The 14838-nt window shown below is 37.4% G+C and overlaps 1 protein-coding gene across 2 annotated transcripts; it reads right to left on the bottom strand.

Annotated features, from left to right (window-relative positions):
* Positions 1 to 13386: 13386 nt before the first annotated feature.
* On the bottom strand, positions 13387 to 14649 carry LOC123782675 (olfactory receptor 52E8). Of its 2 annotated transcripts, XM_045782945.2 has the most exons (2): positions 14635 to 14649; positions 13387 to 14304 (listed from the first exon to the last, which is right to left on the bottom strand). In XM_045782945.2, exons 1-2 carry the CDS (start codon positions 14647 to 14649, stop codon positions 13387 to 13389), a joined length of 933 nt encoding a protein of 310 aa, XP_045638901.2. The 2 variants fall into 2 exon arrangements, with proteins under 2 accessions (XP_045638901.2, XP_045638902.2); XM_045782946.2 differs by lacking the exon at positions 14635 to 14649 and having other exon boundaries at positions 13387 to 14334.
* Positions 14650 to 14838: the final 189 nt, after the last annotated feature.

Raw genomic sequence — 14838 nt, 5'->3', positions numbered from 1 at the left:
TGCCACAGTGTTTGCACAATTCTATTGCAGATACAATTATTGACTTCCCATTAGTGAATTTTTTTCCTCTTCTCCCTTTGCCTAGATTCCTGGTAAAACGTAAAACAGCATTGTAACTTTTCTTTGTTTCCATCCAGAATGAACATAAACTACTCTTCTCATATTCTGCTAGCCTCACTTGAGTGTAAAACCAGAATCCAGCTGACTCTGCAGCTATATTCCATACTAGACAATGTTAGACATGAAGAAGGGATAAGAGAAAAACATCTCTGTGACATATAGAAGTTCATAATCATAAGCCTAGATAAAACCAGGTTGGAAAACAAAGTTCCAGGCTCTGCATATCTGGTACTTTTACACACACCTAAAGTGCACAGTGATTTTTTTTTTGGTATTTGTGATCTCAACCATTCCCTTATTAGGGACATGCAAACACCAAAGGTAAAGTGTACAACTATGTGTGTAAGCATTTTCATGCTAGTGAAACTACTGTCTGATTTTGAGGACAAAAATAAAGACTTATGCTTGTTTATTCACATGTATTATAAATGGTCTGGCACATAAAAATTCTTAATTATAAAAGTTCATTAAATAAAGAAATTAAGTAAGAAGCAGACCAGTAACTAATTTCAATACATTGTCTCAGAAAATACCTTCCCATCCAATCATAACTGATTTTGAAATAAAAGAAATTATAACAATCATTCTGAAAAATGATTGAAAAATGAGAAAGAAATAATTGTCAGAGTATTTTTACTTATAATTAAATGAATTCAAAAATTACATTAATATAGATAAGCCTGTCATTTGGAGAGCCCACACAGTGAAATACCCACTAAAGAAACTCTCAAGGGATGAGCCACCTGGAGATTGGATAATTGTTTGTGCTACACAATTTTCAAATATTATCTCAGACTTACATAGAAAGGGAGAACTCAGAAGGACTTTACCAACATAATTTATCTCCTACCAGCACTGTTTTCTATCTGGGATGTTAGTGTCTTTATGGATGTTTCCCTGTTCATAGCACAGAAGAATTTCAAGGAACTTTGTTTTGAGTCCTCTTCTTAACTATGGGAAGGCTATAAACCCGTTTACAGGGAATTTAGGATTTAGAGCAATCAACATGAGAGACAGCTATTACTGAACAACTTAAGTGATTGTGTGTGATGTATGTAATGCACGGAAAAATTTCATTCAAATTCAGAGGAAATGTGGACATTTGGGGGAATTCAGAGCTGAATGGCACTCAGCAAAAATAAATACATATGAAGGTCAGTACTCTACTTGAAACCCAGAACAAAACACGTACCTGGAAAACAACTGCAGCCATTTGAAGCTAATAACGTTTAGTAAAATAAAAATAAAATACTTTGGGAAATTCTTTCTGAAAAGAGAATATATATATATAAATTTGGCTTACTGAGGCTGGGGAGGATATCTTTGAAGTTCTCAGTTGGTTAATGAGAAGGTAAAGGTTAAAGATACAATTCTTCTGTTTCTCACTGGAGAATACACAAGGGAGGTGGAGTAGTACACTTCACAATTTATCCCATCAAAGATCTCACAGGTCATATATGTGCCAGCAATGATCAGGTGATTAAAATGCCAGTTTGAATAAGACCCTGTCACATACTCTCAAGAAGACCCATGGGGCATCTGGAAGGATCAGTCCGTTAAGCGTCTGACTCTTGATTTCAGTCCAGGTCATGATCTCAGGGTCATAGAATTGAGCCCTGCACCAGGCTTTGAACTCAGCACAAAGTCTGCTTGTCCCTCTCCCTCTTCTCCTCCCCCTGATTGCTCCTCTTCTCTCTGTCTCTCAAATTATATAAATATAAAATGAGGAAGATAAATTTCCAAAGGAGAAATTTGAAAACTGCAGGGCTAGTGCTGTGATAGAAATTTGGGCACAGTGCTGTAAGTGTGGTGATGGGGCAATAAAAACTCCACGGAGAAGTTAGACTATGCTAAAAAGCCATTTAAAACCATTGCACAACCATTTAAAAAGAAGCAGAAGCAAAAGGAGGAGGAGGAGGAGGTGGAGGAGGAGGAGGAAGAAATTTTGTTCAGAATGGAAGGCACAGGATAAAGTGAGGAAAGAAAGCACAGTAGCCTGCCAGAACATAACCCTATAATCTTGGTCCTGTTTTTTACTTTTTACAGAGATTAAGGTAGGCTTATAAAGGTCTATGGACTCTTCAATGCTCATTATCTCAGTCACTTTTAGAGCTACATAAAATACAAACAAAAAATAAAATAAGCCATGTCCCAAGAAAATTTATCCCACTTACAATTGTGAATTTTCTAAAAGATTTTTTGAAAGATTTATTTATTTATTTGAGAGGGATAAAGAGAGAAATAGCAGGGGAGGGGCAGAGGAAGAGAATCCTCAAGCAGACTCCCACTGAGTGGAGAGCCTGACGTGGGGCTCAATCTCACAACCCTGAGATCATGACCTGAGCCAAAGCCAAAAATTGACACTTAACCGACTGAGCCCCCCAGGTACCCCCAAAGATTCCTTTTAAATGGAGCTTCTTTTCTATCTGAGAAAACATCATTTCTAAGTCTACAAATATTGCTGAAAGCACCCAGTCACTTATCACCCTACATTGTGTACAGATGTATTATTTCAACGTTTATTTGTGTATCCTATAGCCTGGATCATGTTCAGAAGTAACACTACATTCCAGTCCTTTCGCTCTGAATTCTTAATTTGAAGGTCCTCTCTGGAATTTTCTAGCAGTCATTTCCTCAACCTTAAATCTTCTTACTCTACCCTATTCCAATTACCTCCACCACAGCCCACATACATGCCTCATTCTGTGCCACATATCTGAGAAGGGTGAGAAGAGATGATACGCATGCTCTCATTTTATCCTGCTTAATCCCTCAATCTCATGGCCATCGTTCCCTTTATCAGCTGCTTCACAACCTTAATCTTGGGTTGCATTTTTATAAAACTCTATCGCTTAAGTCCATGCTTCATAAATAATTTCTTCACAAATTTTTGCATTCAAAAATATATTTGTTGATTATCTTTACTATACTTGGTACTTTTTAGAAGAAATGAAGTCCACCCTTTCCTTCTTGCTATCATATGTGACACCTATATATGGATTCAGAAACAATAGTTAAGTGGATACAGGATATATCAGTGCATCTTCAGTTGGTCATAGATATACACATATTTAGGAAAACATGTGTAGCCATGGGAAGTCATGAGTGTGATTGTGTTTTCCCTCTTCATACTTTGACTTGCCCTCCTACATGGATTTGGCATAAGCCCTTTCCCCTCTCTCCCACTGAATCCCACACTTCAATCTTGATATGGCTTACCTTAGTCTTAAATCTCTAAGAAGGGACACTTTGTAACACCACTTGGCAGCTTTGTGGGGCACACTATTTAACATGTTTAATACGTTTTTATTAAAGCCCTGCTTCCCCTGAGATGGGTACTATTGTATCTTTGAGATTTTGACATCATTTAATTAGTAGCCACTAGGGAATCTCTTTTGCAATACTGATCACTCTCCCCTTCATAATACTTTGTCCTCACGAGATTTCTGAGAAAGAAAAAAAAAGTCTTTTACGTCTTCATATATCTCATTGGTGACAAGGCAAGTACACATGAGTTATTTGGAAAATGCTCCAAAAAACTTGTCTGATAAAACCACAATTGTCTGTAGGAAAAAGAGCATGCATTAAATGCATGTATTTGGAAAGAAAGCGTGTTGAAATAAGTAGTTTAAGTATCCATTCTAACTAATCAGAAATGACAAAATAATTATACAGGGTGAAAAGAGTAACAAACATAAATGATTAAAATAATAAAATAGAAAAACTATAACCAATCAACAAGGTACAACATCATTCTTCAGAAAAACTACTAAAATTTTGTAAACACTTATTAATCATAAAAAGAGAAACAGAATAAATTCCCAAAATATATTATAAAATATAATAAAACGTTATCATATATAACTCTATTTGTATGAATTTTCTACTTGATATCAAGCTAGGGAAGCAACCTCACCAAAAAGACATGAGAACAAATAGAAGTCTGCGTAGTGCGTAGTTCATAGTGCCTGTGTTCCTAAAACTCCCACAATCATCATGCTCGAAAATATTTGAAATATTTTCCCCAAGGATCAGGAACAAAATAGAGTTAATAATTATTACCATTTTTTTAAAGATTTTATTTATTTATATGACACAGAGAGAGACAGCCAGTGAGAGAGGGAACACAAGCAGAGGGAGTGGGAGAGGAAGAAGCAGGCTCCCAGCATAGGAGCCTGATGTGGGGCTCGATCCCAGAATGCCGGGATTGTGCCCTGAGCCGAAGGCAGAGGCTTAACGACTGAGCCACCCAGGTGCCCCGATAATTATTACCATTTCTATTCCTAATTGTATCTGGTGATTAGTCCCTATAAAAAAGACAAAAAGTAATACATCAAAAATTAAGAGATATCATATCCATTAGAATGGCTACTACACAAAAAACAGTAAGTATTGGCAAGGGTGTGAATAAATTTGAACTCTTATCACTAAGAGTGGGGAAGTGAAAGGGTACAATCACTGTAGAAAACAGTATGGTGGCTCCTCAAAAAATTAAAAATAGAATTACCATATGATCCAGCAGTTCCACGTCCAGATAGATATACAAAAGAGTTGAAAGAAGGGACCTGAAGAGATATTTGTACATCTATATTCATAGCGCCATTATTCACCATAGCTAAAACATGGAAGCAACTCAAATGTCCGTTGATATATGAATGGATAAGCAAAGTGTGGTATACACATCCAATGGAATATTATTCAGCCTTAAAAAGGAAGGAAGTTTTGACACATGCTACAACATGGATGAACCTTGAGGACATCATGCTAAGTGAAATAAGCCAGTTACAAAAAGACAAATATTATATGATTCCAATTACATGAGATTTTAATTTTTTTTAATTATTAAGTTCAATTAGCTAACATATAGTACATCATTAGTTTTTGATGTATTGTTCAATGATTCATTAGTTGCATGTAACACCCAGTGCTCATCAGATCACGTGCCTTCCTTAATACCCATTACCCAGTTACCCCATCCTCCCACCCCCCTCCCTCCTGCAACGCTCAATTTGTTTCCCAGAGTCCAGAGTCTCTCACAATCTGTCTCCTTCTCTGATTTCTTCCCATTCAGGTTTCCCTCCCTTCCCCTATTGTCCTCTGCTCTATTCCTTATATTCTATGTATTAGTGAAACCATATGATAATTGTCTTTCTCTGCTTGACTTATTTCATTTAGCATAATACACTCCAGTTCCATCCATGTTGATGCAAATGGTAGTTTTCATCCTTTTTGATGGCTGAGTAATATTCCATTGTAAATATGAACCACATCTTTTTTTTTTTTTAAGATTTTATTTATTTATTCGACAGAGATAGAGACAGCGAGAGAGGGAACACAAGCAGGCGGAGTGGGAGAGGAAGAAGCAGGCTCACAGCAGAGGAGCCTGATGTGGGGCTCGATCCCGTAACGCCGGGATCACGCCCTGAGCCGAAGGCAGATGCTTAACCACTGTGCCACCCGGGCGCCCCTGAACCACATCTTCTTTATCCATTTATCTGTCAAAGGACATCTTGACTCCTTCCACAGTTTAGTTATTGTGGACACTGCTCTTACGAGCATTGAGGTGCAGGTGCCCCTTCTTTTCACTACATCTGTATCTCTTGGGTAAATACCCAGTAGTGCAATTGCCAGGTCATAGGGTAGCTCTATCTTTAATTTTTTGAGGAACCTCCATACTATTTTCCAAAGTGGCTGTACCAACTTGCATTCCCACCAACAGTGTAAGAGGGTTCCCCTTTCTCTACATCCTCGGCAACGTTTATTGTTCCCTGTCTTGTTAATTTTAGCCATTATAAATGGAGTAACATGGTATCGCATTGTGGTTTTGATTAGTACTTCCCTGATGGCAAGTGATGTGGAGCATTTTTTTCGTGTGTATGTCTTCTTTGGAGAAGTGTCTGTTCATGTCTTCTGCCCATTTCTTGACAAGATTATTTGGTTTTTGGGTGTTGAGTTTGAGAGGTTCTATATAGGTCTTGGGTATCAGCCCTTTATCTGTTATGTCATTTGCAAATATCTTTTCCCATTCCACAGGTTGCCTTTTAGTTCTGTCTACTGTTTCCTTTATTGTGCAGAAGATTTTTATCTTGATGAAGCCCCAATAGCTCATTTTTCAAGTAGTCCAAATCATAAAAACAAAATAAAATGGTGTTTGCCAAGGGGTATTCAAGTGAGTAGTGGGGAGTTATTATTTAATGGGTATAGAGTTTCAATTTTATAAGATGGAAAACATTAAGGAGATGGATGGTGGTGTTGGCTGCAAAACATTATAAATGTATTTAGTAAAACTAAATTGTACACTTAAAAATGGTTAATGATAAATTTTGTGTTATGCGCATTTTGCCAAAATAAAAAAATGGGGGGGGGGTAAAAGGTAAGAGGTATAGGCAGTGGGAGCCACAGTCATCTCAGTGTTCATTGGGGGCATGCACTACCAACAAATCACATGGCCATTAAAAACCCTCAGGTCCTCATGAGCTATCAGTCCATATGTACTTTCCTCACCTTGTGGGTGTCTCTAGGAAGCAGCTCATTGTTAGCTCCTCTCAGAGTGAGTGGGCTAAAGAGAGCAAAATAAGTTGCTAAAAATAAAAGCTATAGTCTTTTTGAAACCAAAACTCGGAAGTGACATCCCATCAACTCTTGCCCCATTTGATTTGCTAGAAGGGAGTCACTAAAACCCACAACCAAGGGGAGAGGATTACATAGGGCATCAATACTGAGAGGTAAGGATCAGTGGAAGCAATTTTTGAGGTTGCCTACTACAGGCCAAAAATGGAAATAACCTTATTGTTAACAGTAGAATAGATCGATAAAGTATGGTATATTCACACTGCACAATAACATACAACAATAGAAATGAGCAAATCACTCCCACATGCAATGACCAGAATGGATCTCATTAAAGAGTTGAATTTTTTTAAAAAAGATTTATCTATTTATTTATTTAAGAGAGAGAGAGCAAAAGTGGCAGGAGAGGGAGAGAGAATCTCAATCACACTCCATGCTGAGTACGGAGCCCAATGTGGAGTTTGATCTCTCGACACTGAGAACAAAACCTGGGCTGAAACCAAGACACTCAACTGACTGCACCCCCAGGTACCCCAAGAGTTGAATTTTTAAAAGCCACATATAAATGTGACCATAGTGTGATGATTTCATTTATATAAAGTTAAAACTAGACAAAACTTGTAGACAGTGATAGAAATTAGGATAATGATTATTTTTTGGTAGGTAGGAACTGCAAAGGGGCATATTAGTCTGAGTTCTCCAGAGAAACAGAAACAATAAGTGATAGATGATAAATTGATTGATCGATCGATAGATATATACATATATACATACATAGAGATAGTGATTAACACTGTAAGGAATAGGCTCACCCATAAGGAATGGGCTCACTAAGATCTGAAGTCAGCTATGGAGACACAGGAGAACCAATGATATGGTTCTGGTCCTACTACATGGGCCAGAGAACCAAGAGAACTAGTAGTATATGTACCAGTCTGAGTCTAAGGCCCTGAGAACCAAGAGAGCCAATGGTGTAATTCCTGCCTGAATCTGAGTCCAAAACTGAAGGCAGGAAAGACTATGTCCCAACTCAAAGTCAGATAGGAAAAAGAATTCCTACTCATTCTTTTGTTTCATTCAGGCCTTCGCCAGATTGGATGAGACCGATCGGCAGTGGGGAGGGCAATCTGCTTCACTCAGTCTACTGATTCAAATGCTAATCTCATGCAGAAATGCACCCACAGACACACCCAAAAATAATTTTTAACCAAATATCTGAGCACTGTGTGACCCAGTCAAGTTGGCATATAAAATTAAACATCATACTGGGTTTTTTGTTTGCTAGTAAATTCTGTTTCTAATGAGTTGTGGTTCATGGATTCTATCACTTTCTGAAAATTTATTGAACTGCTTACCAGTGATTTGTACATTTTCTGTACTTATTGTGCTTTTAGTTATTTTTTGGCATTATAAGAAACTCTATCCTCAGCCTTCCTTCCTTCCTCTCCCTATTTTATCCCTACATAAATTTGCTGTCACATTAAGAAACCAACTTGGCTCTTGTAAGAAGCAGATAACCATGTCTAGAAACAGGTGCAGCTAAAATGAGCTTTACAAAGAAGTTACACTGTCATTATCATTAATCAAATCTAGCATCATTAATAAGGGAATAATGAAATGTTCTGTTATGTCCTAATGTGACTCAATGTTGAGCTCAGAGCACCACTTATACAGTAGTCTTATTAAAGTTTCTGATTCCATATGTAATAAAAATATAAAAATATGACATAATACATAGAAAATCACCTAGTGCCTTGAACGATTTCACACAGACACACAAAGACACATACACATACAGAGACACATATAGTAGAACAGTGGTTATATCACAAAAATCCATTTATAGACAAGTATACTGTAGTATTTATGGGTGAAGTATCATAATATCTGTAATTTACCTTAACATGTTTCATAAATTACATGTGTGTGTATTTGCATGTGCACATGTGAAACATACATGTGAAAATACTAACAATTCTTGAATGTGGATATATGGTTGTTTGACACCCTATTTTTTCAATTTTCTGTATGTATGACAAATGTTTTATAAAACATTTTTAAATGACAAAGCACTCCTAATTTTTTTGAAGTATTGAGAAAATGAAATGAGATAAACTCTGCTGTACAGGTAGACCTGTTATGAAACAACAGAATTCAAGGTAACAATTATTTAAAGGAAGAGACATAAGATACATGAGAATCAAGAATAGTTATCCACTTCAAAATATAACTTCAAAATATTCAAAGCAAAAAGTAATAGGCAGATGGAATGGCTAAAATCAACAACACAAGAAACAACAGGTGTTAGTGAGGATGCGGTGAAAGGGGAACCCTCTTGCACTGTTGGTTAGAATGCAAACTGGTGCAGCCACTCTGGAAAACAGTATGGAGGTTCCTCAAAAAGTTCAAAATAGGGGACACATGGGTGGCAGAGTGTATTGAGCATCCGACTCTTGGCTTCAGCTCATGTCCTGATTGCAGGGTCATGAAATCCAGCCCCAGGTCGTATCTGAAGACTCTCTTTCCCACTTCTTCTGCCCTTTCCCCTGTTCATGTTCACTCTCTCTCTCTCTCTTGCTCTAAAATAAATTAAATATTTTTTTAAAAGTTAAAAATAGAACTACCTTACAATCTAGCATTTGCACTATGGGGTATTTACCCGAAGAATATAAAAATACTAATTCAAGGGGATACACACACCCTGATGTTTACAGCAGTGCTATCAACCATAGCCAAATTATGGAAAGAGCCCAAGTGTCCATCAAATAATGAGTGGATAAAGAAGAGGTGGTATATACATACAGTGGAATACTACTCACCCATAAAAAAGAATGAAATCTTGCCATTTGCAATGACATGGATGGAGCTAGAGACTATAATGCTAAACGAAATAAGTCAGTCAGAAAGACAAATACCATACGATTTCACTCATATGTGGAATTTAAGACATAAAACAAACAAAGGGGAAAAAAAGAAACGGAGAGAGAGGCAAACCAAGAAACAGACTCTTAACTATAAAGAACAAAATGATGGTTCCCAGAGGGGAGGTGGGGGGAAGGTGATGGGGACTAATGAGGGCTCTTGTGATGAGCACAGGGTGCTGTATGGATGTACTGAATCACCGTATTGTACACCTGAAACTAGTATCATACAGTATGGTAGCGACTGGAATTTAAATTAAAACTTAAAAATAAATAAATAAATTTAAAACAAAATAGGTGACAGATAATAAATATGAAATTTGCCTTAATGAAATCTAAAATACAAAATAATCTGTGGGTTGAGATTAAATATGTGAAGTATTATCAAAAATTAGGATCTCAGAAATATTTCTTTTCTTGCTTATTTCTTCCACCCATTTCTATACAACTAATCTCTTGTACTCTAAAATTCACTCGAAGATCTAAAAGATCTATTCCTTGTATTTTTTTGTCTGAGACCCAGACCTGTGCCTGCTGCTGAGTATCTCTTCTGAAAAGTTCCTTGAAGCTCTAGAGCCAACAGCAGTCTATACCAGCCCTCATTTTAGAGAGTTAATCCTTCAAGAGACTCAAAGACTAAATTAGTCGTTTAGAAAGAAGTTAATTCTCGTGTTTCTCAGATTACTTAGCTAAAGGGACACCAGCAGGAAGTGCTGGTGACAGTACAGTTTCCCTGCGTTCTGGGGGTGTGGGAGGCTTACTGTCAGGTTCTGAGGAAAAGAGCTTTATGTTCATCTGTAGACACTGTAGCAAGGGGACAGATGACTGTTTTTGACGAAAGCACAAAATGCAAAGGATAATGTACCTGATCTTCTCACATAAAAGGGATAAAACAAGGAAGAGGTAAGAGATTTCTTTAGGGTCAAGAGCTTCTCTCATAGAACAACATTGCCAGAATCCTGCAATTAACAGCAACCATTCAGGCTCAAGTATCTGAGAGTATCAATCCCTCTCTAGCCCATTCATTAAGATGCCAAAATAATTTTCTAATATTTAAGTCCGATTCTCTCTATTCTCTGCTTAAAGGGATCATTAGGTCTATATCATCTACAGGGTACAGTTCAAACTTCTCAGCTTGTCACGTAAAGGTATCTATTCTGTGCCCGATGCTGGCATCTAAATAATCACCTGGGAAAATTTATCTTTACATCAATTGGTCAATTCAGAAAAGTCCTTGAACTTTCAGTGTTATTTCATATTTCCTTATCCTGGAGCACCCCTCTCTTGCCAAACTTTCTCTGTTCCTCATTACCACCATTAGAATGTTTAGTGACCATTTTTTAATAATTTCATCAGAGAGGTCATAATGTCCAGGAATACTTCTCAGCAATTCCCTAATAAACCCTGCATACCACCCCTAACCTGACACGTGTTCTGTTTATATGTTATATGCCTCACCCTCATTAATATATGTTGTGTCCCTCTGTGTCCCATGGATTTAGAAATTATTTTGGAGGAGGAAAGTCAGAGAAAAATCTTGTCCATCTCTATATAGAAGTGCTGATTCAATGGCTGAGACATAATACACATTCAGTCCACACCATTTAAACACCACCTACTCTTTCCCTCCTATGAACACATGTACACACACTTAAACACACACATAAGCACTCACATACACATACACAGGACACATATGTTTAAACTGTTACAACTACTAACTCAGAGACAGAAAGAAAAAACAAAACCAGAGGAAGACGCAGAGACAAATGCAGTAATGGAAATATATTTGGGGTCTCTGCGACTTTTTTCTGTATGTGATTGTGAAAGAATATGTGTCTACCGATTCACTCTTGCAATCCTTTTTATTTATCCATTTTACTTTTCATCAGGTTATTTTTCTCTCTCTATCCACATTCCTTGGTATCCTTTCTTTCTATACCTTCCCTCTACCTGGCTGAGCTCTGTCTCTTTCCAAATTCTCCTGCAGCTGCCATGTCCGCATAGGTTCCTTTGGAGTAGACTCAGGCACATTACCATGGTCTGAGAATATTCTCTAAGAATGGAACCATCAAGTACTTCCACAATCTCCCAGCCTAAATTCTGCAGCTAGAGCCAAAGGAGTGAGATGTTCCATGTCATCACTCCCTGAAACCTACCACAGGAAAAGGACAGAAGCTGAGCCTAGACCCTAGTACTTGAAAGTATTTGGACACAGGACAGGATGCAATGATCTCAAAATGCCTTCTAGTCTCCTTAGGGGTTCCATCACACTGGCCTCGGCATTGGTCTCTGCCAACTCCACTAGTGTTTATCCTACTTTCTCCTAAGGTAACCAATTTGTGATTTGGAATTTTTGACACCTGCACCAAGCTGGTTTAGCACACTTTCCTATTAAGGAAACTCAAAAGCAAAAAGACATAAATGAAGCTGTCAGCTCAACCTCCCATTCGTGAATCAAAACTTTGTGGCTTCCCTGCTTCCAGGGCAGAGAATGCTGTACTATTTCACAGTGTCTATGAATAGAAGACACAGATATTTCTGCACAGTGCATCCTGCTTTTATCTGGTCACCCAGTGATTGCCATCATGACTGCTTGCTCCAGGAGATCACTGAATCACTGCTGAATTAGGTATCTTGCTTTATATATTCCTCAACATGCCACCAGTATAGTCTACTGCCTATTTCTCTATTTCTCTATCTTAACTATATAAATGGCACATGAAGTAGATATAAAAAGCATTTACTGAAGATATTCTTAAAACAGTCTTCCTCCAAAATCTTTCAGTCTGCTATGAATGGAACAGCTAATTACCACACCTTTCAAAAATTTATTACTCTGAAATTTATTTCTCTGAACTAATTCAGAATGAAATTTCCTAACGTAAGTGCTTAAAGACAATAGATTGTGTCCTTGCCTGTTTAATGTTCAAAAATAGACATGTGTACAGTCCAGAATTTAATATAGGTATATAGATAATGATTATATTATATGAATATCATTTATAGAAATAATCCAAAAAATTAAATATATATTAATTTATGAATGCATAAGCCAGTCTAAGGCTCTATTTTTTCCTTTTCCCTTTAATTTCTAATTTCATGACTGTGCCAGCTTCCCTACACACATGGGGGAAATGATATAACTACTGGGTCAGATTATGGTGAACATTATATGCATATATGTCTATAAAATAATGTGTTAATATCTATCTCTATATATACTATCTCTATATATACATTTAGAATACATTGCTATATTAGTGTAAGATATTATTATTTTTTATAATTCTAGCTGCCACATTACTTGTTTATAATCTCTCAGATATTATCAATGTTATTCCGCATTCTGTTCCATTAATAACCCTCTGAAGTATAGGAGGATTGCAACCTGAAGACACCTCTTTGGCTTCAATGACTACTTCCTACTAATGATGGAATTTGAATAAATCACTTATCTTTTCTAAACATCAATATATTCATCTCAAAAATGGAGAAAGTGCTATATATTTTACAGTACTATCTTGAGGGTATAGCAAAATAATGGAAGTACTTATAAAATTAGATTTGTATACAAATTTCAATATCATCACCAACATTCTCATTATTACTAATTCTTAAAGAAAAGTTGCAGCTTCTGGATAAATAATATTGGTCTCAATATTCCCCCCTGCAATTCATCCTCCTTCCTGCTGGGTTAGACATAAAATAACCCTACTTTTTAAAATGCAGGAAACATGAACTCTAACACAGACCTTCCAAGACCTCTGACTAGTTAGCTATCTGTCTTGAGGAAAACCCTCAGGACTCGTTCCCTAATCTGCTTGGTCCTGACACCATAGATTACAGGATTGAGGGCTGGGGGAACAACCACATAGAGGTTGGCCAAGAAAATGTGGATATATTGAGGAATATTGTGGCCAAATCGGTGTGTCAAGAAAGAGAAAAATGCTGGTGTGAAAAAAGCTAAGAGGACACCAATGTGGGAGCCACAGGTGTTGAGAGCTTTGAGTCGAGCCTCCCTGGAGGGCAGGCAGAAGACAGCATGGAGGATCCTGACATAGGACAGAATTATAAGGAGCACATCCAATAATAAGAGAGAAATGTTGCCAAGGCCAAACAGAATGTTCACTTTGATGCTGGCACAGGCCAGACGGGCAATGCCCATGTGTTCACAGTAGGTATGAGGGATGACATGGTGGCCACAGAAGGGCAGCCTCAGGAGAAGAAACACCAGTGGAGTCACCATGCATAGACTCCGCAGGATAGCAATGCCTCCAATGATGCTGATGATTCTGCTGGTGAGGATCATGGTGTACCGAAGGGGTTTACAAATGGCAATGTAGCGGTCAAAGGCCATGGCCACCAACACAACACTCTCCATGACAGTGAAGAAGTGGATGAAGAACATCTGCGAAAGGCAGCTTTCAAAAGATATATCCCTGAGTCTGAACCAGAAGATGCCCAGCATTTTGGGGATGGCGGCTGTGGACAAGCCCAGGTCGATGGAGTCCAACATGGCCAGGAAGTAGTACATGGGCTCATGGAGACTATGTTCAGTCTGGATCACAAACAGGACAACAGCATTCCCCAGGAGTGCAATAAGATATACAAAGAAAAAGGGAAATCCAATCCAGATGTGCACACCTTCCAGCCCTGGGATACCCAGGAGGAGGAATGAAGAAGGATGGAACTGGGTGTCATTAGGCATAGCTATTTCTTCTGTCACAATTTTTGCACAATTCTTTGTACACATCAGAGACAATTATTGACTTCCCATTAGTGAATTTTTTTCCTCTTCTCCCTTCATCCAGATTTCTGGTAAAATGCAAAAGAACATTTTTTTATTTTTTATTATTACATTCAATTATGATCTTCCCTCGTTCTAATTCAAAAAGAAGTTAAGTAATTATTTCAGTCAACAATACCATGTTATATACTTCAAAATTGCTAAAAGATTATGTCTTAGGTGTTCTCACTCCAAAAAAGAAATTGATAATTATGTAATGTGATAGGAAAAAACTATGGTGGTATTCATACAGTAATATATAAATGCATTGAATCAAAACACCACACACCTTGAATTTACAGAGTGTTTTATGTTAATTATATTTAAATTTTTTGAAAAAGGAAAGAGGATTAAAGACACCCTCAGTTTGTCCTGTCCTCTCCTGAGCATCGTGTGGTACCAGAAACAGAACCAGACTTAATCTGATTAATAAGAAAA

This window comes from Ursus americanus, chromosome 16, assembly GCF_024610735.1.
Source record: "Ursus americanus isolate L20-20 chromosome 16, mUrsAme1.1.p, whole genome shotgun sequence".
NCBI classification, from domain to species: Eukaryota; Metazoa; Chordata; class Mammalia; order Carnivora; family Ursidae; genus Ursus; species Ursus americanus.
Note: the sequence above shows the minus strand (reverse complement) of the source record. Positions and strands in the feature narration are given on the sequence as shown.

What these genes read in the sequence shown, in the direction of transcription:
- LOC123782675 (XM_045782946.2), bottom strand. Translation starts at nt 14,322, where the DNA reads ATGCCTAATGACACCCAGTTCCATCCTTCTTCATTCCTCCTCCTGGGT.